The sequence below is a fragment of the Syngnathus typhle genome, linkage group LG16 (assembly GCF_033458585.1).
Source record: "Syngnathus typhle isolate RoL2023-S1 ecotype Sweden linkage group LG16, RoL_Styp_1.0, whole genome shotgun sequence".
In the NCBI taxonomy this organism is placed as follows: Eukaryota; Metazoa; Chordata; class Actinopteri; order Syngnathiformes; family Syngnathidae; genus Syngnathus; species Syngnathus typhle.
This window is the reverse complement of record NC_083753.1, coordinates 2,896,748-2,923,968: the sequence shown is the minus strand read 5'-3', so window position 1 is coordinate 2,923,968 and position 27,221 is coordinate 2,896,748. Positions and strand designations below refer to the sequence as shown.

The 27,221-nt window shown below is 47.1% G+C and overlaps 3 protein-coding genes across 8 annotated transcripts; 1 reads left to right on the top strand and 2 right to left on the bottom strand.

Moving 5' to 3' along the window:
* Positions 1-2,127: 2,127 nt before the first annotated feature.
* On the bottom strand, positions 2,128-5,950 carry trmt61a (tRNA methyltransferase 61A). Of its 2 annotated transcripts, none has more exons than XM_061301976.1 (4): positions 5,666-5,950; positions 4,724-5,064; positions 4,007-4,273; positions 2,128-2,795 (listed from the first exon to the last, which is right to left on the bottom strand). In XM_061301976.1, the coding sequence occupies exons 2-4, from the start codon at positions 5,052-5,054 to the stop codon at positions 2,500-2,502; spliced, it is 894 nt and encodes a 297-aa protein (XP_061157960.1). In that variant the 5' UTR covers positions 5,055-5,064; positions 5,666-5,950; the 3' UTR covers positions 2,128-2,499. The 2 variants fall into 2 exon arrangements, with proteins under 2 accessions (XP_061157960.1, XP_061157959.1); XM_061301975.1 differs by having other exon boundaries at positions 2,128-2,798; positions 5,666-5,947.
* A 1,287-nt stretch (positions 5,951-7,237) lies between these two features.
* ckba (creatine kinase, brain a) lies at positions 7,238-10,128 on the top strand. Its single transcript, XM_061302034.1, has 8 exons — positions 7,238-7,379; positions 8,194-8,395; positions 8,476-8,630; positions 8,707-8,839; positions 9,082-9,253; positions 9,326-9,449; positions 9,555-9,744; positions 9,828-10,128. Exons 2-8 carry the CDS (start codon positions 8,203-8,205, stop codon positions 10,004-10,006), a joined length of 1,146 nt encoding a protein of 381 aa, XP_061158018.1. The 5' UTR covers positions 7,238-7,379; positions 8,194-8,202; the 3' UTR covers positions 10,007-10,128.
* Positions 10,129-10,531: 403 nt separating this feature from the next.
* On the bottom strand, positions 10,532-26,258 carry mark3a (MAP/microtubule affinity-regulating kinase 3a). Of its 5 annotated transcripts, XM_061302026.1 has the most exons (19): positions 25,690-26,258; positions 22,709-22,757; positions 22,328-22,498; positions 21,929-21,982; positions 20,661-20,709; positions 20,015-20,080; positions 18,934-19,004; positions 18,488-18,544; positions 18,140-18,376; positions 17,956-18,075; positions 17,633-17,732; positions 15,359-15,471; positions 15,150-15,297; positions 14,819-15,033; positions 14,208-14,311; positions 13,256-13,525; positions 12,727-12,753; positions 12,135-12,179; positions 10,532-11,195 (listed from the first exon to the last, which is right to left on the bottom strand). In XM_061302026.1, the coding sequence occupies exons 2-19, from the start codon at positions 22,712-22,714 to the stop codon at positions 10,844-10,846; spliced, it is 2,205 nt and encodes a 734-aa protein (XP_061158010.1). In that variant the 5' UTR covers positions 22,715-22,757; positions 25,690-26,258; the 3' UTR covers positions 10,532-10,843. The 5 variants fall into 5 exon arrangements, with proteins under 5 accessions (XP_061158010.1, XP_061158007.1, XP_061158009.1 ...); XM_061302023.1 differs by lacking the exon at positions 22,709-22,757 and having other exon boundaries at positions 25,690-26,256; XM_061302025.1 differs by lacking the exons at positions 12,135-12,179; positions 22,709-22,757 and having other exon boundaries at positions 25,690-26,256.
* Between the last annotated feature and the right edge of the window lie 963 nt (positions 26,259-27,221).

The window sequence follows — 27,221 nt, the reverse complement described above, 5'->3', positions numbered from 1 at the left end:
GTTAACTAACGCATGTGCAAAGAATCTTTGCAACGTTAGCCCGATCTGACTTTAGCGAGAGAAAAACAACACAGCTGTACTCTGCAATTCAAAACCTTTGCCGCATGTGTCTTTTTTTATGGACTCAACTTTGACCTGGATCAACTTTACTCTTGCTCACCACTGCGTCTCCATAAAAAAACGACAACAATTTCAAGAAAACGACAGTGGACATGTGACGGTTCCCCCAAACGCCCGCTCGAAATGCCACGAGAGCGATTGCGCAATCAACGAATACTTTGTCCAGCGGACCTGGACAGTGGTGTCAAAACGGGTACTGGCGTGATTGAGGGCAGCCGGTACGCTTGCCGTTTCTTCCGCTCCGCTTGACGCTCACAATTTATGTAATCTCGCTGAGTGCAGCTCAACATCAAACCAATACACTCACGCAATACAAGTGAGGCAAATTGAAGCTTGCATTTAGGAGATGAAGAGAAAGTAAAAATAAAATGCTTATTACACCACAAGTACAAGTCAAATGTTGAAGTTGCAGTTTTAAAAAGTCACAACCCTGCAACGTTCTATTTTAATGAGATAATGGAAATAATGTATTTAAATATTTAATTTTAGAAATGTTATTTAATTTTAGAAATGTAACAGCGGCACCTGACACTGATAGGCTGTTAGCTGCATCGCCACGGCAACAGCGGCAATGACTCTCTCTCAGCTGCCCTACCTTCCTTCATTTCCAACAAACTATTTGCGCTGAGTGGCTTTTTCTGTGCCTGATAATCACAGAAGCAAGAACTAATATGAGGCCTGGACTTTCTCCTCCTCGGTCAAAAGGCATCTCCAATCAAACAAGTGATAAGGAAATGAAAGGAGCCATGGCCAATGCAAAAAGAAAAAAGAAAAAAAAGTGGGGCACAATTGTTGTTGAGAGTTGTCAGAGCAGCAATGCAATGCAATGCAATGAGCGACAACAATTGGAGGTGTGCTCAGCAGGGAGCGGTGAAGTTGACCTTTGATCTTAAGAACAACAAAAATCGTCCCAAGTATACGAGTGGAGACGTGACTAGCTGCACACGCACACGTATGCTTCTGTATCCTTGAGGGACCACAATGACCAGCAATGGAATGCCTGGGGGAAATGTGTCTCACGATGATGACATCACTGTGTTGTCTATCTTTTGGGCAGCAGATAGAAAGAACAGCTTTGTTATATTTTGGGTTGTTATTCACGTCACTGATGGGTTAGCAGGTGTGCCTAATAAAGTGTCCTGAGTGTGTGACAGTGCGACCGGAGGTCAGGATGTTTGTCGGCTTCCAGGAGACAAGCTGCTTAGCGCCACGAGATGAGCAGCTCACAAGTCCTATTTTAAAGGCTTGCCCTGAAAGACTTTCAAAGCTCTGAAGCAGAGAAGCTCATGCGGCGTTTTAGCTCATGCCATCATCACACGTGATACGTTGGCAAGATCGTTACAAATCGGGAAAGCTGCTGTCATGGCCTTTAATTTGAGGTATCACGACATACGCTTTGCTGAAAGCAGATTTTTCACCTAGTTTGACTACGGAGGCAAAGAATCCCTACGTGCAAATTCAGCTGATTTTATGTTGATGTGTTTGACACTTATAATAATTAATATGTTAATTATTATTATTAACATATTAATATTAAATGTATTTGAAAATGGTTCAGTTTGGTGACTTTCCAATCATAAATAGGAAAGTAGGAAGTAGACTGGACCAGACTCAGGAAGTAGTCTATTCCTTTTGCAAGTTTCCATCTTCCACTGATTCACTTCTTTTTTCAGAAGTAATCAGTAAAGATCCCGAGTGGGCCGTCTGAGTCTGTGATCCAAATAAGGCACGTTTCTTTATTTAACCCACAGTATCACTACTGAGTAAGACCGAGATTAGCGTCTCTTGTAGCATGCCGGTCTCAAAGATGCCGCCGTGTCGTTGTTGTGGCGGCGGTGCTAAGAGGCTGCAGCCGGCCAGGTCGCTTCGTTCCGATGAAGCAATAAAATGTCCAAGGAAGGAACGTTGCCGTCTGACAGCACCCGTCGGCAGTTAACTTCCTTTTTTAGGAAACGGCCACAGACGCTTTAAACGCTAAGCACTAACAACCAAATAAATAACAGGACATTCCAAAGAGGGAGAAGACATGTCGTCACCTCTTTACTTGGTGTTTTTTATATTTGTATAAAAGAAAGTCTTTCAACATTCAACTGAGTGAAAAACAATAAAATGAAAAATTTTTTAACTGTATTTTTTTAATTTACATTTTGAATTAAAAAAAAAACATTTGAACTTTCACCTAACGTGTGCTGTTTTATACACATATATATTTATCACAATAAATGAATAAAAACAAGAACCTTTTTGCTCAATGTTTGTTTTCTGAAGTAATTTCAACAAACGTATAAAAAAAAAAAAAGACAAGTTGTAATGTCAGCTTGATGCAAGCAATCAAGTATTACTTAAAAAAAAAAAAATGTTATTGAACAGCAAACTTGACTATGTTCTGGGTTTGGTGGCAAAGGTAAGGTACCCGGTGTGGGCGGGCATCTCACGGGGCGGCGTGGTCGTCTTCAAGGAGACGGCGGAGTGATTGGAGGCGGGAAGGGGCGGGGCCTGAGGGGTGGCCGGGGCGTCGAGCCCGAAGTCGGGAAGCGGCATGGAGACGGTGCGGACCTCGTGAACCCTCAGCACCACCTCCAAGGTTTCCACCTCCTCAAAGTTGTGAGCCAACAAAGCCTGGCATGTCCTCTGGACTTGCTCCATACATGGAGAGAACGAGCACACGCGACCTCCTGCTGGGAAAACACAACACGTAAAGCCTAAAGCCATCATGAAACTGGAGGACACTGCTAGCATGGCCATCGGAAACATGGCCGGTGGGGGGAGGACGCTGCTAGCATGGGTATTGGAAACATGGCCGGTGGGGGAAAACATAAAAAGGGCTTGCCGAAAGAAAACCAAACTACAAATACGAGCCCTGCAATGGGGTGGGGTTAACCATCTTGACCATCAGTGTGGCGGTCGAGACATTTAGCATTGCGCCGTAGGTAGCGCCATGTTTGCCACAGCTGCATTAATGACCTGCCAGGGGTGATGTGACAGCAACTTCGGTGCTGTTTCCTTTCGGGAGAGGACCATATAACCGGCGAGCGAATGGGGTGAGGCGGCCATAAAGTGGACGGTCTCCGTGGCAACCCACAGAGAGTGGAGGGGTTGATGATTAAACAAGCTCAATGGGCAACCAATCAACAGCATACTGGCCGCATTGTTAGGCTCGTATTTGTTTCATGCGCTCGCATCATGGAAAGGGGCTGGAATGATTGCAAAATGTGGTGGGGGGGGGGGCGACCCTGGGGGGGCTCAGGATGTCAAGGACCTGATGGAGAGCAGCTTTATTCTAAACAAGGAAGTCGGGCGGCTCGCCAAAACAACGACAAGAGTTACGAGCTAGGCGAGTGAACGAGAGAGAGAGAGAGACAGAGAGCAGCAAACTGAAGCATTCTGCTAAAAACTGAAACTGAAGAAGTGAAGAAGACAAAATCGGGTTTTGTTTTGTTGCTGCACTTACGGGCCAGTCTGCTTACCAAGTTCCACTTTTGGGAGGATGCAAATGCGGTCACGTGACCTTGCCGCTGCGCGGCCCTCTATGGACATGCGAGACGAGACCTGCAGTCGCGCGGCGGCGACTCCATAAAAGGCAGTCGAGAGGGACCGAGATCATCTCCAGCATCTTGCCCGCTGCCTTCGCTTTGCCCACCGCGACGGTTTTCAAAAACTGTCTTGGAAGTTTTTACCAAGGAGCATTCAAAAAGACGTTTGACTGTCTTCAATGACTTTTGTCATAAAAATCTTCAGTTATCACAAAAGATTCGAGACCGTTTCAACAAAGATTTGGTTTCATGACGCAACGTCAGAATCGTCTGACGCTGAAGCTTCTTGATTATTGAATGTCAACGCTAAATAGCTTAGCATCGTCTTACCGTGTCCGCCCAAGTGTGCTTACCATGCGCTTTGAGGGCGGTCTTGGCGTGTGGCACGGCCTCCCAGGGGCTGGGGATGTCCAGAAAGATGGCGTCAGCCACGCCCGCCACCCCGAAGCCGTCCTTGCAGACGTCGGCGCAGGTGACGGTGACCAGGTGGTCCACGCGGTGCTCGGCGAACTCCTCCTCTGCCTTTTGGGCCCGCTGTTGGTGGAACTCCACCGTGTGAAGGTGGCCCGTTGGTGCGATGCTGCGCAAAATGGCGTGAGACAACGACCCGCTGCCCGTACCTGGGGGGGAAAAAAAAAATATAATTTGTGAGTGAGACGCTGGGAGGAATCCTGAAAAATTTCAGACTTCACATGGGAACGCTAAACGACAGAGTAAAAAAAAGCAATGTGAAATTAAAATGTGAGCAACATGATGAAGCACCGCCATGACACATGTGCACGTGCACAAACACCCCCGTTGCCGCCACCAGGCCAGGAAAGGCAGAAATTATAGTGAGCGGAAGTCAATGTGAGAAGTGAGTCACTTCCAAGATTTTTCCAAATTGTCACGTACATTCATTCATTTCAGAAAATATTGCTTGTGTCTCCTTGAAGCCATCTTTGACGTTTACAAACTCAAGTAAGTTGGACGACCAAATCTTTAGTGTTAACCAAAACACGCAACAGGTTTGACTACATTGTCATTATTGAGCGGTGGCTTGTTCAGAAAGACGATACGGCGATTCTCACCGGACTCGCAGACGACGGAGCCCGGCTTGAGCTCCAGCATGAGCGTGATGGTGGCGATGTCGGTGGTGTAGAGGATCTGCGTGCGGTGTGGCAGCGTGACGGTCCACAGCTCGGGTGTGGGGTGCAGCACGTGCACCCAGCCCCCTTTGCTGCAAGTCACTTTGGCGCCGTAGCGCTTGCCGATCAGATCGGCCGAGTGGCGAATGGCGCCGTAGCGTGTCTGTGTTTGGCCCCCGTGCCGCACCTTCACCGGCATCATGGACTCGTGGCCCAGGTACACAATGGCCACGTCGCCGTCGCGAATCTCCTCCGAATACTCTGCAAAACTCATGACCCGGCTGCTGTAAAATGTGCAGAAAACAAAAATAGATCAACTTTATCGCCCACTGAATTTGCATGTAAATAAGATATACAAAAACACAGCAAAGTATAGCAATGGAATCAGAGTTTACTACCCTAAGATAATTTTTTGTTGTTATTTTTAGTGCATAATACATGAGTATGTTTTTTGGGAGGTAACTTTGCACAAGGTTAGGTCAAACGGGCAGAATCACGTCACTTGAGAGATAAATTAAATTGGTGTCAGGTATTACGTGTTTAAAAAGTCCTTGAGCTGAACTGATCAGATTACACTGCTTAGATTTAAACGTCTTCACAATTTAGGCATTCGTCAAATTCGAGCATTTGAGGGCAATTTCATTTTTTAGGATTACTACAACACGTCAAATTTAGATTAATAATAATAACGCAGGGATGCGTTTGACCCTCCACATTAATAACAGATAACAAAGACAAAACCAGGAGATATTCCTTTTTGGGACAGGATGGGTCCAAAAAGTGAAAGTAAGATTGCGAGCATGCGCGATGACTTCCGTGCTAACCACGTTAGCTTGCTTGTCTAATGCAAAATGGAAAACCAAATTCAGTCAAAACCGGACTTACCGGATCAACAACACTGCTTCTTTTACCTTTCACAGAGAGCACTAACTTCGAAAAATGAACTTTTTACAACTATTACAAGTATGAAAACATGTAGACGTGCATATAGCCACATGTGTCAGCGGGTTCACAGGAAGGTGGGCGAACTAGACCGGAGGTAGACGCATAATGTAGATCAATACACTTCCTGGAGCGGACGGAAGACCATAAATGCGATCGCGCAGCTCATTTGTAGATCTACGTCGACCGCAACGAGAAATAGCAGGTGGTTTTTAGAATTTCTTTGCTTGCCGAATGGAAAACTACGGAAGATACGGAAAAGGATTAGGGCCAGCGAAGAAAAAAAAAAAAGGGGGGGGGGAAGAGGATTCTGACTCTTTTTTTTCTCAGAATTCTGAATTTAAAGTAAGAATTCTACGGTGAACTTTAAAATGTCAGGGGGTGACAGGATTCTGACGTTTCTGACAAATAAAGTCAGAATTCCCACTTTCTGACTCAGAATTCTAACTTTAGAGTGAGAATTTTCACTTTAAAGTCAGTATTCTGAGAAAAAAAGGCAGAATCCTGTCATCCCCCTTTTTTTTTTCTTCACTGGCCCTAATCCTCTTCCGTAGTACGGAAAAAAAGTGAGAATCCTGTCACCCCCCTTTTTTTTCATCACTGGCCCCAATCCTTTTATGTAGAAAACAAACAAAAAGATCAACTTTTGATTAAAATTTGAATATTCACCATTGGCATCTCGGTGGAGCACTGGTTAACGCGTCCGCCTCACAGTTAGGAGGGTGCGGGTTCGATTCCACCTCCGGCCCTCCCTGCGTGGAGTTTGCATGTTCTCCCCGAGCCTGCGTGGGTTTTCTCCGGGCACTCCGGTTTCCTCCCACATTCCAAAAAACATGCTTGATAGGCCGATTGGGCACTCTAAATTGCCCCTGAGTGCGGATGGGTTGTTCGTGTCGGTGTGCCCTGCAATTGACTGGCAACCGGTTCAAGATGTGCCCTGCTTCTTGCCCGATAGCCGCTCGGATAGGCTCCAGCAAGCCCGCGACCCCCATGGGGACAAAGCAGTGCAGAAAATGGATGATGTTTGACCACATTCTTTTTTGTGCAACATACATAAATTAGTGATTTTATGATTTGAGTGTATACAAAAGTCCATAAAGCGATATATTGAATGAGAAAGGACACTATTTCAGGTAAGATTATATTTCCGTACAAATATGAAGTATTTACTAAACTGTAATTTATTTATACTGTATGTTTTGATTGCATCAGTTTAATATTTCTGACACCATTTTGGTTTTATTTGAAGTACAATGCTTTCTCTATTCCGGACGTCCGTCATCCATTTTCTGAACCACAAAATATGTTTATGAATTTATTCAAAACAACTACTTACGCGGTTGTGGTATTTTATTATGCCCACTTTGACCACAAATTATGACAAATAACGCGTTAAAAACAGGCGAGGAGGCGTTGTCCAATCATGTCACGAACGGCGTGAATGGATGCGAGCCTCGTCCAATGTGCATCGAGCAAGGGGCTCTATAAATGATGATGTCAGCTGGCGTCGTTACGCGGACGCTGAGAAGAAGAGAGGGTATCTTGTGGTCGGACCCAGATTGTTGCTTGTTTTGGCTCGTTTGCAGGAAAAATAGGGATTTTCGTATCCGTCCCGGCTAGTAGTTGTAGTAATCAGCCGCATATTTGCAAAGCAAAGGTAAGAATTTGGATTTGTATGCATGCGCGTGCAGGGGCCATTTCTAAAATTGAGGGATTGAATGATGGAATGACGCGCATTGGCCTATTATCGGACACACAATAAATTGCATCGATTCACAGCACAGCGGGCCCACCATTCCAAGCCAAGTTCTGTTCTGTACTCTTGTCTGGCAGGAATGGCCATTAATAAATCGTGCAACCAGATTTTATTAACATGAATCTCACTTTGTCATGGTTGTGACACTTGAAAGGAAACACATTTTGCTGCAGGAGGAGATTGGATTTGCCACAGATTGTATTTTTTAAGACAAGTAGTTTAGTCTTAAAGTCATACAAGATGCTTTAGTGAAAATTCTCAGCACTAGTATTCATTTGATTTTGGTAAAAGAAACTGCATCAAAACATAACATATGACATAAAAATTAAGACATTTTGCACTACAAAAACCTTGACTGTGGTAGTGGGGGAGTGCAGAAAAGTCACCTGTTAGCTGCTTTTGTGTTCAGGCTAAAGGTTTCTCTTTAGTGACATCTAGTGGTGCCTTGGTGTCAATGGTGTATGTTGAAGTGGGTAACGTTCCATCTGGCCATAATTGGTGCTTTGCAGCCATCTTGTGGCATCTATGGATAGTTACAGATAACTTAAGTCAGGGGTCAGTCAACACAGTGTTTTGGTTCCTCCAGTTTTATCATGCGTTGAGTGACTCTTTCTCTAGTTCTCGAGTTCTTTGTTGGCTTTACCTTGTCGCCGATGAGTCTGGATTGCTCACGTGTAGATGTCCTCTTTCTCTTCTTCCGTTCCCGGCGGGTCAGGGTGCAGACATGCCGTTCGGTAACACGCACAACGAGATGAAGCTGCGCTACACGTCGGCGCAGGAGTTCCCGGACCTGAGCCAGCACAACAACCACATGGCCAAGGTGCTGACGCCCGACATATACGACAAACTGCGGGCCAGGAAGACTCCCAGTGGCTTCACGCTTGATGACGTCATCCAGACTGGCGTCGACAACCCTGGTGAGGTTTTACCTTTTGACTTGGATGGTGGGTAGCTATGCCGGTGGACGCTTATCCAATCAGATTTGTCGTGCGCCTAGGCCATCCGTTCATCATGACTGTGGGCTGTGTGGCGGGCGACGAGGAAACCTACGAGGTGTTCAAGGAGCTCCTGGACCCAGTCATCAAGGACCGCCACGGAGGCTACAAACCTTCCGACAAGCACAAGACTGACCTCAACGCCGACCACCTCCAGGTAAGTTGCGCCAAATGCTCACTTCTCCACATAATGGCGCTGCGCTTGCATGGTTTCACGTGGCCGTTTTTTTTAGGGTGGCGATGACTTGGACCCCAACTACGTGCTGAGCTCTCGGGTGCGAACGGGCCGTAGCATCCGTGGATTCTGCCTGCCGCCGCACTGCAGCCGCGGTGAACGCCGAGCAATAGAGGAGCTCTCCATCCAAGGTAAAAGGAATGCTGCTGGTGCTGGGCTACCTCTAGTGGCAGCAGGCAGAACAACACTACTCCTGATTTTCACAACGAGCCTTTAAAAATTCAGTGGAGTTCACAGTGAGCAGAAACTTTACAACCTTCACTTGGGGCCACTTAAAAAGTCTTGAGGGGCGGAAAATTTTAGATGCCCCACACTCCCCCCCTCCCAAAAAAATTGCCATAAATGCTGTGGTAACAAAAGGTTCACTTTGCAGCTCTGGCGTCGCTGAGTGGTGACCTGAAGGGGAAGTACTACGCCCTGAAGAACATGACTGACGCCGAGCAGCAGCTGCTGATTGACGACCACTTCCTCTTCGACAAGCCCGTCTCACCGCTGCTGCTGGCGTCCGGGATGGCCCGTGACTGGCCTGACGCCAGGGGCATCTGGTGAGGACCCACCCCCACACCCAGTCCACACCTCCCTCACCCAAGTGACCTTGTGTGACTATTGCATCAAAGGCACAATGACAACAAGACCTTCCTGGTGTGGGTGAATGAGGAGGACCACCTGCGGGTCATCTCCATGCAGAAGGGGGGCAACATGAAGGAGGTCTTCCAGCGGTTCTGCACCGGACTCACCAAGGTCAATGACATGACATTACAAAGACCTCGAAAAACACTGAGGTCGATGGCAAAACGTCTTTCTGAAAAGTAACACCGTGCCGCTTCGGCGGTTTTTGCATTGCAGATTGAGAGTTTGTTCAAGGACCGCGGCCACGCCTTCATGTGGAACGAGCACCTGGGCTACGTCCTGACGTGCCCGTCTAACTTGGGGACGGGCCTGCGCGCCGGCGTCCACGTCAAGCTGCCCAACATGAGCAAGCACGCAAAGTTCGAGGAGGTCCTCAAGCGCCTTCGTCTGCAGAAGCGAGGAACTGGTGGGTTGCCCTGAACTTGGATACAAAAACATGAAATTTGCTGACTTAAAAAAAAATGTTTGGGTAATTTTTTTTGTGTGCAGGCGGCGTGGATACGGCGGCGGTCGGTGGCGTATTCGACATCTCCAACGCTGACCGTCTTGGTTTCTCGGAGGTGGAGCTTGTCCAGATGGTGGTGGATGGCGTGAAGCTGCTGGTGGACATGGAGAAAAAGCTGGAGAAAGGCCAGCCCATCGATGACCTCACACCGACGCAAAAGTAGGAATACCTCGGCCGGGTGGAATTGTGACCCGCTTTCCTTTCCTTCGCCCGTCCCAGAACGCATTCTACCCCTGTGTGTGTATTTCAAAAATGGATCTGCAATAAAATCTGTCCCCAAAAGAACTTGTCTTGCTTTTGTTAAAAGCACTCTAAGGACAAAAGTATTAGGACATTTTTATTCTACTCCCAGGTCGGAATCAAATAACTTGTCACTCAACAGTACTTGTTGATTGTATTTCGTAGACTTTTGCTCAAGTTCCACAATATTTTAGCTTTTTACTTGTCCCAATACTTTTGCTCAAAAAATAAATTGTCTGGGCCCACATTTCACTTAATAGCATTTGCCCCAGATTTGTTTTGCTTCTAGCAAGTATCCCAACACTTTGATTCTTTTAATGAAATGACTGTCATGTGACCATCACTAACACCCCCTGCTACCATCTCTACCCCTCCCCACCTTCCCAAGACAAAAAGAGAACAAAAGCAGTATATGCAATGTGAGATAATATTTACACGGAAAACAAGAAAAAAGCTACGTGATGATTTTAATCTGATTCAGGAAGGGGGGAAGAAAATAAATAAGACTAGAAATTCTCTCTATTGTGTCCACATTGACAGCAGGACACAAATAAACTCAACTATATCGCCCCCGTGTGGTCAACACATAGTATTAGTCAGCAATTGACCGATTATTGCCTAAAAAAAAAAAAAGAAACAAAGGTGGGTGATGTCGAATGGATACATACTTTGCTGGTCTTTAAGTTTCTTACAAAAGGAGGCGTTTGGAAAGTTGCTACATGGATGATTGTACAGCTCGTGGAGCGGCGGCAGTGGCTCCTCATAGCTTGAGCTCGTTGGCCACCTTGGAGGCAATGTTCTTGAAGGCCATGGACGAGCCTGTGATCCTCTTGAAGCGCACGCCGTTGAGCGAGAGTCGCGGCAGCTTGCACACCTCCATCTCCCACTGGACCAGGTTCTCGGCGTGCCCGTCGCCGTGGACGCACAGTAACAGGAAGCTCTCCTGCTGTTCGTAGTCACAGTTGTTGGCATCCAGCACTTTGCGGATCTCCCGCATGATGTCGGCCGGCTCCATTGAGCTGGTGGTCCTCATGCTCCACGTGAAGCGCAGCGAGCGCGGCTTGCCATCTTTGCCCATCTCGCCCTTGGCCTCCCCGACAGGCACGTGGCGGCTGCGGACACACGCCACACTAAACGTCACACAATACACACATCAAGTAGGGGAGGGTGGGGGGTTGGGATTGGGGTCTTGACATTCATTGTGGCCACAATACACTCACCAAATTCAAATGTCAAATATATGGGCACAATATGTTAACTCAAAATGGCAAAGTTTGGTCCCAAAATCTTAGTTAGTTGCTAAATACACATTTATGACCACAAATACTAATTTATGATGAGAAAATATAAATTATGGTCTCAATCAGTAAATGTCTGATTACTAAATATTAAATTGTGTCTACGAGTAATTTGTGGCCACAAAATTTAAGTTTGCAGCCGCTAATTGGTAATTTTCCTGGTTGGCCAAGCAGATTGTTTTGCTTTTTTGTATCATAAAAAGAATGAAAGCAAATGAAACATCTGGAATAATTCATTAACTTGAACATGCTGCAGCAGGCATCAAGGGGGGGGGGGGGTCGTTTGTTTGTCACAGCAACATGCAGAAAGAGCAAAGACACGGCAAAACAAGGACAACGGCGATGACAGCATGCAGCCAACAAGACAAACCGGACAAGAATATCTTGACAAAATGTGTCAAAGAGGGAGCGCTATGGACGCCGTGGCCCCTTTCTCACCGACTCTGCCCAAAATTGGCACGTCAGGGAGGCAACGTTGATTCGATCGAAAACGATGCGTTGCGACGCGAATTTGCCAATCGGACATTTTTACAATCGATGACTGACGAATGGGATGGAAACGGATATTACCCAAAAGTGCATGTGAGCCGCAACTGCTTTCCTTGTCCACTCGGGAGTGTTATTTTTACATGACACACAGTGTTTTATTGGTGGTGTAAAACTGGGTTGCCACTTTAGGCAGCAGCTAGAAAGGGGCCAGCCGGGCGCCACCGGACGCCAAGGTTTTCGGGGTGGCTGGTCGGGTAAGCTCACCTTGAGCCTTCAAGCCTCCCGTTTCGCTCAAACTCTGTGGAGACTCTGAGGCATGTGCGAGAAGACGAAGACAAGGAAGAAAACAAAAACAAGAAGAGGATGTGGATCTGGCTGCTAGCATTTTCTCCCCGTCCAAGCAAAAACAGCAAGAAAAAAAAAACCTCGGCTCTCAATGTGTCTGGCGTTCCGTAACCGTGACAATGGCAACAAACTACGCTTCACGCTGGGCACTCCCCTCAGGATTTGTTGTTTGCTTTTAAATGACGGGACGCAAACTTGTGTGAGTGAAGGAAGAACAGGTGGACGGCGCCCCCTGCCTGCCTGCACGCACGCACGCCTTCTGGACGTACGTACAGCGGATCGGCGCTACTCGTGATGGGAAAGCCACTGTGCAATTAATCCTCATTCAAATTGCCATTTTTTACAAAAATAGTTGCATAAAGATTTTAAATATTTAATTCCCTGCAAGACGGCAAATTTGTGAAACCAGTATGTAGCGTGTGATTGTGTGCAGCCAGGCGGCATGTTAGTGGCGTGCCAGCGGTCGGGCGACAGCGCAGGCGGGCGGGCAGGCAGGCAGCGCTGGTCCTACCTTTTGGTAAACCTGAACGACATGTTTCTACAACAGAACCACAACACACAGGAAGAGGGACAACAGAGACAGCGTCAAACGATGTTCCGTCGTATGTTTGGACATCGAGAAAGGGACATGAAAGCGGCCACGGCGAAAAACACAAGGAGGATGGGAAGCCATTTTGTCCCATCTCTGACCCGCTTGAGCCTCTTAGCAATCGCCGGGCTTTTGGTGGTTAGAGGTTGTCCCTGTAATATTGTCACCTCTGTTTAGTAAAAAAAAAAAAAAAAAACGTCTCAAAATGAGAGTTCCCACACAAAACACTATTTCCTTTCATATAAAAATTCAGAAGTGTTGTTGATGAATCCCAACAGTTGTAACGATTAAATTCAGATTTGTAAGTTCCGTATTCAGTTGAGCAAAGTAAAGAGAGAATTTCGACATTGAAACAGTCATAAAAACAAAAAGCAGTACAAGAAGCCAATAACGTGAAACATCAGAAAGAGGGGGGAAAAAATGCGAGCTAAGCGAGGAGAAAGTGTCCTACCTGCGCGTGAGCTTGGAGGTGAGCTTGGAGAATAGGTTGCTGGTGGCGCGGCTTCGTGCCTGCGACAGCGGTGAAGCATCGTGCGAGTGGCTGGGTGAGGCAGGTGGCCCGTTGTAGGTGGCCGTGCGCCGGTCGCGCAGCTGCCCGCCGTGGAAGGTGCTGCGGCTGGCTGTGCCGCGGGGGAAGCGCAAACGCTCGGGCGTGGACGCGTTGGCCACACTGTGAGTGGACGCCACTGGGTTGTGCTGGCCGCCCGGGGACACCAATGCGCTGGGGGGGGGGGGGGGGAAACACACGTCAGGTCAGCCGGCATATTTGGGGCGACTCATTTGTTGCCATTCGCTTTGATTTTACAAGTACATTTTTGCCATAAAGTACAACAATAAAAATTGAAAAAAATATAAATGGTGTTTCCCGCCTGGTAAGTGGAGGTGGGGGCCAGGAGGGGCGAGCACCGTGGGGTCAAAGTTGACGGCAGAGGACAAATGACGAGAAAATTAGGATAAGAAGTGAGTAAAAAAAAAAAAACGCCAGATGTCATCAAACACATTTCACGATGCGTCATTCCAGCTCGCAGTCTGACGAGCAGGAGGCGGGAAAAGAAGCGGGCTTGACGTGCGGGATTGGCGCAGACACCGGGAGACAGACGGGTGGCACTCCCGCCCCGCTGTCTTACTTGGCCGAGCAGTAGTCCAGCGCGTAGTAGGAGTGCGGCAGCGTGGCCCAGCCCGCCTGGCAGGCGTGCAAGGGGCTGGGCGCCTGGCCCCGCAAGGAAGGCGAAGGGCTGGCGGTGCGAGCCACCCAACTGCTGATGAACGCCCGCGGGGGCCCCGCCCCCAGAAATCAAACAAGAGAATGAGAGGGAAAAAAAGACAGAAAGAAAAAAAGAAAGACAGAAGGCAAAAAGGTGCTGAGGTCAAAGACCTGAGCAGGCGCTGGAGCAGGCGCTCACCTGTTCTCTTTCCCGTTGGGAATGACGGAGAGGCGGTCAGCATTGTTGCGGTCGCTGCACACGTAGGTGTTCCGGCGCGTCATCCCCGCCGACGCCGTGTTGTTCTACAGGAGAAACGCGAGTGGCATGTCATCCTCACAAGTGGCCATTTTGGAGGCGCGGGGATTCCGCCACACGCCAGCAACATGACAAGCGTCTAAGGCAGTGGTTCTTAACCTTGTTGGAGTTACCGAACCCCACTAGTTTTATATGGGCTTTCACCGAACCCCTCTTTACAGAAAAATTTAATTATTCTTTTCAAATTCAAGACATAAATGTATTTTACTGGTGCACAAAATGAGCCGTGCAAGATCATCACCTTGTTCAAAGAACAAAACCAACACAATGCAGGAACTCGCAACAAATTACATACCTGCAAATCAGTGTGACTTCTGCTGTTGCCTTTGCGAGACCAGTTTAGATATGCGTCATCACATTTACATGATAAATCAGGTGTGTTCGGACCTCCGCAGTGGAGGCTCTGCTGAACCCCTGAGACCGACTCACCGAATCCCGAGGGTTCGATCAAACCCAGGTTAAGAACCACTGGTCTAAGGGGATGGTCCACTCACGGCGTGCGCGACGGCACCAGCTTTCCGGCGGTCAGGTATGTCGGCCTTGTTGGGGTTGTTGGCGTTGCCCAGCAGTGGGCCGGCGGGTGGCGCGACGCGGCTCCCCGGGGCTCCTGACTTGCGCAGCTGGACTCCACTGTCGTCCTTTCCGTTGTCGACGGCGGCCGTCTGGCTGCGCTTAGGCTGGGCTGTGCCCGCTGTGGCGTTCTGGCCCGCTGGAGAGGATGAGCGCATTTTGAATCGACATAAAAAAGAGAAAACAAGCCAACTAACCAAACGAGGGACATATTAGGACCCCTTGACATGAAACTTCTGAATTTGACATGCCAACCTTGCTCGCTGTAGCGCCGCTGCTTGTGGTTGGATGAGGCGCTCCTCTGGACTTTGAGTTGCGAGGGTGATTGCCCATTGAGCTCGCTGTTGGGTCTGGCCTTGGCCAGCGACAGGTTGCTGTTGGACGCCGACTCGCCGGGCTCTGCCTGGGGGCGGGGGGCAGGAGGGATCAGGAGGGGCCGCTTGCCCAAGATGGACGGCGCTTACCTCCGAGGCTTTCCTGCCCAGCAGCAGATAGGTGGCGGTGATCTCGTTGTACTTCATCTTGGCCAGAGCCTCCTGGATCTCGTCCAAGTTGTAGCCCATGCCCACCATCACATCTGCGTGCGCACACACACACACACACCACACACAGACACACACGAAATTAGAGGTGGCAAACTGCAGGCACTTGTCTGCCCAAAATGCTCAGAAAGGATTTAGGCACTAAATCGGGATAATTGTTGTGTGGGCCTTTTTGATTATTTATTTCAATCATCAAACTGAATTTTTGTTTTGAAAACTATGAGTACCGTTTTTTTCCGTGTATAGTGCGCCCCCATGTATAGTACGCACCCCTAAAAATGGCATGCTGATGCTGGAAAAAAGCTTGTACCCATGTATAATACGCACCCAATTTTTATGAATTTTTTTAAAAAAAAAATTTAATTTTTTTTTTTTTTTTTTTAAGTCCCAATGATCGTCACACACGCAGGGAGGCAATGGGTCCCATTTTTATAGTCTTTGGTATGGTCTTAACTAGGCTGGATGTAATTTTCTTTGTTGGCGTTGATTTCTCCGACTGCCCGTAAACGCACCACCGCGCTCCGTGCGCATGGAGCGTGTTTGAAGTGAACAGCAGAGAAGAAAGGAACAAGGCAAAGTATTGTGAAATAAAATATTACCTGTAATACGGATTTAGGTAGAGAACTGAACTCTCGCTCTTTATATAGCTGACGTGTCTTGCTCATCCGTTCTGCGCATCTGTAATGGCGGCCTCCGTATGATATCCGGTTTGCGTGTGTGCGAGAGCGAGAGAGAGAGAGCGCGCGAGAGAACGCTCAACCGTAGCGCGCCGCCGACCGCCCAACTGCACCGGGCTGGTCGATTATTGTGACAGAGCCGTCGCTGAAATTTAGAAGATATTTTTAAAGTCCTGATGTACTTTCTAAAATTTAAGTGGACCTCAGTGCGCACTGCGCAGGGAGCTTAATTTGGTGCGGTCGCGCAACCGCAGCGCGCCGGGCGCTCACTGTCGCATTGCTTAAAGAGCGCCTTTGTGTTTTAGGATGAACAGCAGAGACCAAAGGAACAAGGCAAAGTGTTGTGAAATAAAATATTACCTGTAATACGCATTTTGTTATTTGCTGATTGAAACTGCTAATTAAACTGTGAATTGAAACTAATAGGAAGAAAACAACTCTCGCTCTTTATATAGCTGACGTGTCTTGCGCATCCGTTCTGTGCATTTTATTTCACAACACTTTGCCTTTCTTCTCTGCTGTTCACTTCAAACACGCTCCATGCGACCGCAATGCTCTCGTATCAGACAAGGCTTGCTCGATCACCTGCTCGTTTGCTGTCCCGTGCGCGCACGAAGCGCGGTGGTGCGTTTACGGGCAGTCGGAGAAATCAACGCCAACAAAAAAAAATACATCCAGCCTAGTTAAGACCATACCAAAGACTATAAAAATGGGACCCATTGCCTCCCTGCGTGTGTGACGATCATTGGGACTTAAAAAAAAAAAAAAAAAAAAATTTAAAAAAAAAAAATATATATATTTTTTTTTGTACCCATGTATAATGCGCACCCCAGATTTTAGGACAATAAATTAGTTAAATTTTGCGCACTATACACGGAAAAAACCGGTACAATTAAATTATGACTCTCCAATTCAACACGTAATGTTTTTTGTCATGACATAAATATTGATGGCGACGTGCTCAGGTGCGAGTATGAGTACAATTAAATGATGGCTCTCCAATTCAGCACGTCATGTTGTTTTTTGCCATGAGATAAATGTTGATGGCGACGTGCTCAGGTGCCGGCCGGCACTCCTGGGTCGTGTTGCCGGATATCAAAAGTGCTGCTTGGTGTTATGTGGCCCAATAATTTTGTCATAAGGCTGCAATCCTCTATTTTGTGCCCGTGCCTTTACGTAAATTATTTACAGAGGGAGGGATTCCTCTCCCGGCTTTGCTGCTGTTACGTAAACTCCAGCCCCCCACACCCACCTCTTTCATTAAGCCCTTATGCGGGACACAACGTTGGGGCGGGGGCGAGTTTGCTGCCTCTCGCCAGCAGCAGCAGCTTGTGTTTACTTACTTATCAGCACGTTTCTTCTTGGTCGCTGGAATGGAGTGAGCCAGCGAGCTTGGGCCACCAAACAACAGCTCGCGCAAGAGCCATGTTATGCAACGCCAAGATAAGCAAAGGATGGCGATGTTTCGGCCCATTCCACGAGCGCTTTGTGTGACTTTGTGGGTTGTCCTGTTGGGTACCTATTCTCTTCTGATCGGCGATGTCCAGCTCCGGCTCCACGTAAGGCTTCAGATCGTCGTCTTCGAATCCGGCATTGATCCAGCGATCCTTCATGATTTGCTGCGGCAGAGACAAAGTTTTAGATTTTGCGCGACCTCTACCGCTTGACACTTGTTTGTTCTGGTGTCCCGCTGATCAGATCAATGTCTCAGCCGGCGGAACAACTAATTATCATCGATCCCGCTCGGACACGAGTGCCAGACACGTGGACGTTATTCGGCTGCCCTTACTATCACTCAGAGGAAAAAAAAGAAATTCAAGATCAAATTGTTTGAGGCGTCACCTCGAGCGTCCCGCGCTTGGCTGGGTTGAGCACCAGGAAGCGCTTGAGCAGGTTCTCGCAGTCGGTGGACATGTAGAAGGGGATGCGGTACTTCCCTCGCAGCACACGCTCGCGAAGCTCCTGCAAAGGCAAGTCGAGTCAGCGCCATTTTCGGCATCGCCATGCGGTAGGTGCCACACCTCACCTTGAGGTTCTGCCCGTCAAAGGGCAGTGAGCCGCTGACAAGCGTGTAGAGGATGACACCCAGGCTCCAGACGTCCACCTCAGGCCCGTCGTACTTCTTGCCCTGGAAGAGCTCGGGCGCAGCGTACGGCGGCGAGCCACAGAAGGTGTCCAGTTTGTTGCCCAGCGTGAACTCGTTGCTGAAGCCAAAGTCGGCGATCTTGATGTTCATGTCAGCGTCCAGCAGCAGGTTCTCCGCCTGAGCACGGCAAATGGAGTACCGGGTTACGCAAAAAGTGCGAGAACGACGCAACGGAAAACTGGTTCAAAACTGGTTCCTTGGGGGAGCTGCATGTGTGTGCGTGTTCACCTTGAGGTCTCTGTGCACAATGTGCTTCTGGTGGCAGTACTGGACCGCCGATACAATCTGCAAGAGGAAGAAAAGGAGCAGTTTTCAGCTGTGCTGCTGCGATTGTTTCATTCATTTCTTTCAAAGCTTATTTCCTCAGCACTTGGCGGAGACTTTTTATGGCTAATAAATAATAATAATGCTCGTTGCAGCTTATCTAGAATACTGTAAAAAGAAAATAAAGGACAATTGTAAAACAAAAACAAAAAAGATTCAAGATTTCAAAACAACTTTTTTTCTCTAGTATAGCAAAGATTCGCTTGTTGCCGAGTGGCCTCATCAAGACATGGCATGGCATGATGCCAGACCTTAATTAACTTGTGGAATCCCGACAGCGGCCTTTGGAAGAGTGTCGCGTTTCGGGGCGGCCGTGCAGTGCAGCCCAAAGCAGAAGGCTGCGGGCGTACCTGTCTAAATTTAGCTCTGGCCTCTTTCTCCTTCATTCTTCCATGTGCTACCAGGTAGTCGAAGACTTCTCCTGCAAGGACCAGGAAGCGGAAGCATGGTGAGGACAAGATGGAGGAGCTTCAATGACTCATCAATCAATCAATCAATCAATCAATCAATCAATCAATCAATCAATCAATCGTCGGTCGATCGATCAATCAATCAATCCAACAGAACGTTTTTTCCCATGTATAATGCGCAAAATTTAACTATATTATTGTCCTAAAATTTGGGGTGCGCATTATACATGGGTACATTTGTTTATTTATTTATTTATTTATTTATTTAATCCGGATATGATACGGAGGCCGCCATTACAGATGCGCTTTCTTCTCTGCTGTTCACTTCAAACACCCTCCATACGAACACAATGCTCTCGTATCGGACGCTTGCTCGATCACCTGCTCGTTTGCTGTCACAATGTACCCTACACGAATCCGAAACATTTCTTCGCTATTGAGTTTGCTAGCGCATGCGCAGTGATACTGACCGGCAGAATAACATCCGGTTGTTCCCAAAGACGATCTTTTTTCTGAAATAATTTTACGTTTACGGACTTAAGTAGGAGTCAAAATTTGGGTGCGTATTATACATGGGTACAGGCTTTTTTCCAGCATCGTATTATACATGGGGGCGCATTATACATGGAAAAAAAACGGTAGTTACATTTGTGTACTAAACAAAGCCGTATGTCCAGTTATTCAAAGGGCGTGAGCATTTGTGCAACCCCAATATCTCACCCCGCCACCCACATCAATCAAGGGAAAAAAGTTTTGGAAGTTATTTCTCTACATCGCTCTCATTTGAAGAGGGGGGTGCAGACTTTTTCGGATCTGCTGTAAACTCGACGCCTCTTCAGTCAACCCGCTCGGTAATCATCTCATTGCAATGCCGCCAAACGGACGCAACGCTCCTATTAACAGTAATGCAATGAGAGCGCGGCTCTAGGCACATCGCAGAGAGCGACGAGAGTGTGATGGCGCATGTGATGAGGGGAGAAAATGAGACGGGATTGTGTCGTGGAAGTGTGTGTGCGCTCACCTCCACTGGCGTACTCCATGACCAGGTAGAGTGTCCTCTCCGTCTCGATCACCTCAAACAGCTTGACTGGCGGGACGAGACACACAACAACAAACACACAACACACGTCAAGGACGGGTTGCTTTGGCGTGCGTGGTGATGAAAGAGCGGCAGGCGGACTAAAATAGCCCGCGGTGGGATGGAAGACCAGCAAACCGACAGAAAATGATGCTAGGTTGATATTAGCGCTTTTGAAATGGTTTTTTTCCCAACATAAAGAAAATGGCATTCAAACATGCAAGCACATCACCATCTAAATAGAACAAATAAATAAATAAACAAATAAATAAAAATCTACAGATTTCCTTCCCTATTAGGTTAAGTTGTGCATATGTTAAAGGACAAAGTAAAACAGTCAAGTGTTCTGTAATTCATAAAGTTATTGACCCAGAAGGTTATTCATTACATTTTCTTAAATGAATTGGTTAGCTGAATTTTCTTTCTCAAATATCAGCATCAGGCTTTAAAAAAAAAAAAAAAAAAAAAAAAAAAAAACATCTCGGTTGGTGCCCATTCTCTTATGATTTTCATCCTGCTAATTCTCATTCCAGACTGGCCTGACGACTAAAATTCAAACTTGAGCGAACGGTTGCTAACGACGACTTACCAATGTTGGGATGATTCAAGATCTTCATTATTCGGACTTCTCTGAAGAGCTGAATGTAAACACAAAGTGAAGATAAATGTGTGAAGAAGCACATACCCAGTCATGAAAAGGCAGCTGAGGCAACCGGAAACACACAAAACCAAACAAAGTGATTGACTTCATTAACAGCATTAATTAACATTAATTGCATTAACAACCACAAATTGGCCATGAAGAACAAAAACAAACCCATCCCCTTAAATTCACATCGACAATGTCACCATCAGTAAGAACCAGTTTGTGAAGTATTGGCTGTTTAAAATGCATATTTAAAGGCATGTGTATGTGCGGACGGGGAGTGAAACCATATTCAAAACAAGACCAGGACCAAGAAAAGCACTGGATGTGATCACAAACATCTGCTCTTCCATCATGTCTTTTGTGTGGCTAATACTAGTGATCGCTTTGGACATGGCACTTTTTAAGAAGCGAGACTTTAAGAGACGGCTGATAAGTCAGGTGGAGCGCTCTGCACCCGACAGGACGTCCTCCAATTGTTGAGCACACAAAAGAGGGAAGCCGTCCATTTTCTAGCCCCGCCACCCATCAGAGCGGCGCGCGACCGTTGCGACCATTGTCATGCCTCATTTTCTCTGCCGGGTCGTCCGGACAGCAGCAGATGTGACAAAAGGTCTGATCAACCGGATTAGCGTGAGGATTCAATTCTTAGGGACGCTGGTCTCTCTCTCTCTGGGATTTGTCAACTCTTCATCGTCACTGTCAGCTACGATGAGGGGTCGACTGTTTTGTATTTAAAGCCTCACACGACAGCAATTTCACATTTTCGAGTCTTTCAAGACGGCTCGGATCTCACAAAATAAACACGGGAGGAAATCAATCGCCTGTTTGTGCGCGTGCACGAGCATGCCCGTTGTTTTTTCTGGGAGCCTCTGACACACAAAGGGTTACAAATCGATCGCGCTTCGGAAAAACTAATGGAAAACCACTGCTGGCCCGCCTGGGGTGGGGCAAAATAGCGGCCTTCTTTGTGGAGGCCGTCAATAGCAACCGCCAATACCTCAAACTGGTATCGCAACCCCATTGAAACGACTTTGCAAGCAAGAGTCGTTCCGATGGGGTTGAGCGTGGTTAGAAACAAAGGCTCCTCTCACTTGCCGTAGTTTCAATTGCATGTGACGTATTGTTTGGGACGACCACGGACGCGCTTTCCCGCTTTCTCACAGAATCGGCAATCTTAAGACGCTTGAGCAAATTGGGCGGCCAGTTACCTTCTGAAGACTGTTGGGGTTCAGTTGCGTCTTGTCGATGATTTTGATGGCCACCTGCGCCCAAAGAACAACACGAAAAAAAATTAAAGCAGACAAATGTATCGAGGAAGGTACCATTTCAGTACAAAAGTTATTTTGGCGGTTGGGCGTTTTTATTTTGTCAATAATGGGCTCATTCATCCCTATTAAATTAATTATGAATACGGAAATCATTCTAGTTGTATTATTAAAATAAACTATTTTACAACTCATTAGCCTATGAGTTAAAGTCAACAACAAAACAGTTTTGAGCTCGCAAATTGATATTTTTGATCAATTGAATATTTAAAAATGACGTAAGCAAAATTGCTACGAGGTAGGCTAAGCTACTTAACCGGCAGCGGCAATGTTAGCGGTTACCTCTCTGCCGGTGAGGATGTGGCGAGCCAGCTTGACCTTGGCGAAGTTGCCCTTCCCGATGGTCTTAAGCAGGCGGTAGTTGCCCACGTGCGGCTGCTGTGGCTCGTCGGAGCTGCGAGAACGCACGCCCGAGCGGGACGACTGGCGGCCATTGCCGTGAGAGGACGCGTGCTGCGGGAGGGAGACAACACATTATTGCACTACACACACACATAAAAAAAAAAAACACATCCGCTTTGACTTGAGCCTTGCCTGCACATAGATTAACAGAAACAGTACATTTACTTCATTGTTTCTGTGGGGGGAGGGGGGTTGACCCGATTCATGTGCTTGCGTGTCCGAGAGGGTCACGTGAACTTTGATGCTGGCTGCAATTCTTACCAGCATTGATTTTTTTTTCTGTGTGTGCTGGTGTCCTTTTCAAAAGCAACTAGGGATAAAAAAAAAAAAAAACACACAGATCGAGGTCAGTCAGTATCAACCGAGCCGTTTCCCCATCATGCTGGCTGAAATGCTGCAATGCAGATCCAACTTTCCAGTCCTGGCGAATTACTTGGAACCTGGAACCTTTGGTTCTGCGGCGCGTAAGTTCCAGGGACTACAAGTGTCAAGAACGCAAGGTGTGAATATGTCAAGCAATCAGATACATACAACATTGCAGAGTCCGTCTTAAAGGGTCCGGAATCTTTTGCGAGTACTTAACCCAATCAGACCCAAAACCAAATGACCCCATCATTTTTGGACTCTGGGACATTCCTGGGATTTTTTTTTCTTCAGGCCAAAAGAAGTACAGTAGAGCCTCGGTTTTCTAATGTCTCGGTTCTCGAACAAATCGGTATTGGAACAAAAAATTTGAGATTTTTTTGCTTCGGATGTCGGATGAAATTCGGTTGTCGAACCTTGCGAGATGAGCCGAGAGGACCCGCATGCCAACTGACTCCGTTCGTTATTACGTTCTCGTTACTCTGAGGATTGCATCAACTCTAATCATGCCTCCAAAGGAAGCAAGTGGGAGCAGTAAAGCCATCCTAAAACACAAAGACGCTTCTAAAGCAATGCGACAGTGAGCGCCTGGCGCGCTGCGGTTGCGCGATCGGACCAAATTAAGCTCCCTGCGCAGTGCGCACTGATGTCCACTTAAATTTTGGAAAGTACAGCAGGACTTTAAAAGTATTTTCTAGATTTCAGCGACGGCTCTGTCACAATAATGCGACCAGCGTGGTGCAGTTGCGCGGTCGGCGACGTGCTACGGTTGCGCGATCGCACAAAAATGCGCAAATGAAAAAATGCTTTAAAAAGGCGGGTTTTTTTTTTGTTTGGAACGGATTACATTTGTTTCCATTATTTGTAATGGGAAAACATGATTCGGAATTCGAACAATTCACTTCTCTAACAGCCTTCTGGAACGGTCGAAAACCGAGGCTCCACTGTACTACCACCTCTACATGGTATTCTTTTGGTTCTGATAATGAGCCCCAGATCTACATTTAGCCAACAGTGCTTGGATCCAAACAAAAGGCAAAACAGCAATCCAAACGTTCCTGGATAAAAGTGATAGAAAAAGATAGGAGCCCACAGTTGCAGTGAAAATGTTACAAACACAATTTGAACCAACAACTTCCAAATGTCGTCAACTACTCAATCACAGATGCTTTAAGTCTTAAATTTGACCTCTCACATTGTTCACTCACTGCAAGAAACACAAAAGAGCCTCAAATTAACCCCCCCACTGGCTGGTGGTCTTGAGGTTTTTACTCACGAGGCTGCAGTGCCTCCTGGCCCCCTGCGAGCCAGTCATGTCGCCGCAGGGAGACGGGGAAGGACGCTTGACGATGACCACACGTCCACCGGCCCTGCAGACTCAGTCAACGCAGCTCGCAACTTCCCCACTGATAACCAGTGCAGGCTACGACAGGGACCAGGGGAGCTTGCAGGCAGATAATAACAATGTGCTTCAAGCCCACGACAGGCTGCCAACTGCGGTGGGAAGTTGCCCTTTCTGAATAAAAGCCTGATATTTTTCCATATTATATTTATATCCCCCCCCCCCCTAAATCTAGCTGCACACTAACTTGTCAGGAGCCAAAGATGTGGCCCAGTAATGACATCTAGGAAGCTTTAGGTCACAGGAACACATTAGAAGTTTTTAGCTCCCTCAACTACAAATTGCCAGGATGCAAAACTCCTGGAATTTCAAGTAGGTCATCTTGAATCGTGGCTTATTTTCTACCTTGGACCAACTTGCAGTCAGGTCAAACCGGGGTGGGTTCTTCCCCAAATAAACCCCGCCTGGTCTTTGATGACACCGGACCCGCAAGTGACACTTGAGCGCTTGTTGCCGTTATCGAGCGTTTGTCGTTGGTTATCTGCAAATGTGACGACACATCACATTGTCATTCGACAAACACTTTGGAAAACGACAAGGCTGCCAGTGTCAAAACAAGCCGTATTGACAGATGGATGAGGAAACTGAGGAAAATCCATGAATTGATCAGTCCCTCGGTTATTATCTTAGCCCATCCCCTCCTAATGTATTTTCACGTATTAATTCTAAAAGTCTTTCGGAGTTGACAGCTATTAGGAGTTGCAGCAATTCGTTAACTCATTGTTATAATTGTCCAAGTCCTTTGATATAACATATACTGTTGTTATAATAAAATATATATTTTTAAAATAATTCTTAATAACATCTGAATTAAAATTGCAACCCTTGTGAAAATAAGCACTGCAGAAATTCGACTGTTTCAATTGTTTACCAATATGGGGCTTACATATTTTAGTGTGACGGCTTGTAATATTTATTAACAGTCTTGTCCAAATAGTAGACACCCGTTACAGTAAAACTCCCAAAACCAACAGTACAGTACAGTGAGTGGTAAGAAATAACCAGCGCCTTATTGTGACAAGGCAGGTCGGAAGTGCGTTCGGTTGTGTCGCGCTTGTTTTGAGCAGTGAGTCGGGCAGGGTGCCTTCTCCTGGTCACGAGTGGGCGGGGCTATGACTTGTCTTCCAAACCCGATTGGTCGAGGCCCTTGATTGATAACCCTTGTAGCCAATAGGATACCCCCCAAACCATCACGCAAAGTAGAGTCTGTCCTGTAGTTTTGCTCGGCTGGGGCCTAAAGTGTCCCCAACACGTCCCAAATAAACAACTACCACTCAAGAACTTGACACAACTTTTAACTGTGACCAAAAACAAACCCAAAGCGTGTTCACACCAAACATGGGGAATTTGGCAGGCCGCAGAGGAAGCCGATTTGTTTACGAAGTGCGGTAGAGAGAACAATACGCGAGGATTTAGTCAGATATGCGCAGCAAACTGTATGCCGTGAGCTCCTAACATCACAACAACGGCTACTCACACTCTCGGTCGCCTTCTCGTTGACGGTGGGCAAAGGGGTTTTGGTGGACATGATGTTTCAAGCGAGGCTAAGCAGCTCGCGATCCGGTGACACCTCGTTCGATCCCGCGGCGGAAGAGGGAGACAGTCGCATGGATCTCCGAACGAGTGGGGAAGCAACACTTTGGAGTGACCAACAAAATAAAATGTGCAAATTGTGGCTGCGCCAGTCGTCCCGACTCCCGGGGCCAGTTGGGCCAAAGGGAACTTGGCCAACGTTTGACGAAGGCGCCGCTCGGCCACCACTTCCCAAAAAAAAAAAACGCCCCGGGCTTTTTTTTTTTTGCTCTCAAGTCCGCCTAGCAGCGACGAGCCATGGCCTCCAAAATCGGGCGGCGGCGCAGTGTCGTCAGGCAGGCGGGATTTAAACAGGTTCGACGTTGTATTTCCTCGGCGTCGGCTCGTTTTGGGTCATCGCAAACGGCCTAAAGTGGGCGAGCAGCTCCCTGGGATGATTTAGGTGCGACCAAAATGGCTACGAGTGCTCGGTGGCTGGGCTGGATTAGGAGACGTTCAATGACCTCGCTCGGAGTCCGACAAATTACTTTCGTAAACACCGGAACTGGCCGTCACTCCGACACGCGAGATCCAAAACTGTTAAACACTTGGTTATGTCCACACTCCAAAACGTCAATTTATTCGCCTTAAAAATGATATTTGATGTAGAAATGAGCTGTTTTCGTTTGCAAAGCAAAAAGTTCCCCATATTACTGGGCGTTTTGCAGGCCTGATCTTTGGAGGTCCAGACAGTTCATGTGTGCGTGTAAATCTGAATGAGAAATGCTCAGGGGTCATTTCATTAGACGATAGAAGAACCAAAGTGAGATGTTCGAGAAATATAGTTTACTAAAAAACTTATTCTAAAACTATCCATGACACCCATGGTTGCCTCTTTTCCGACGACACCAGAAAGTAGCATTGTCGCGAACCAGCTGAACAGGAGGGGCGGAGAAGATTCTCAAGCCGAAGTCAGCAAACCCACCCGGCTGACCTTCTGGCTCCGCGTTATAACTAAAACTTCTGCGCTCTGTCAACACTTAAGCTTCAAACGCAGACAAGTGTGTACTTACATTTGAGCTCGGTACAGACAAATAAGCGGCAAGGACGGCAAAGCAAAAAAAAAAAAGGTTAACATTATGATAGTGTCGAAACTCGGTAACCTTCCAGTGGTTTTGCAGGGGAAAAGAATCTGGCCAGTCTGGAATAGGTAAAATCTGCTAATAGTTATATGACATAGCTATAAATTAGCATGCAAGGTAAAATCCCCATTACACAAGCCTTTATTTAAGTGCTGCTCAGTGTGACTGGATAAGCAGAATGTACCACTCACCTAAAATTGCACAATCATACATTCAAAAGTAATAGCAGCGAAATAGCACCATCTATTGATAGACGTTAAAGAAGCAGTGACTTGAAGGGCCTGTTCTACTTTACATCACCACAGCAAGCGCATCATGGCTTGCCAATGGGCTTCAGACGAAATCTTTATGGATT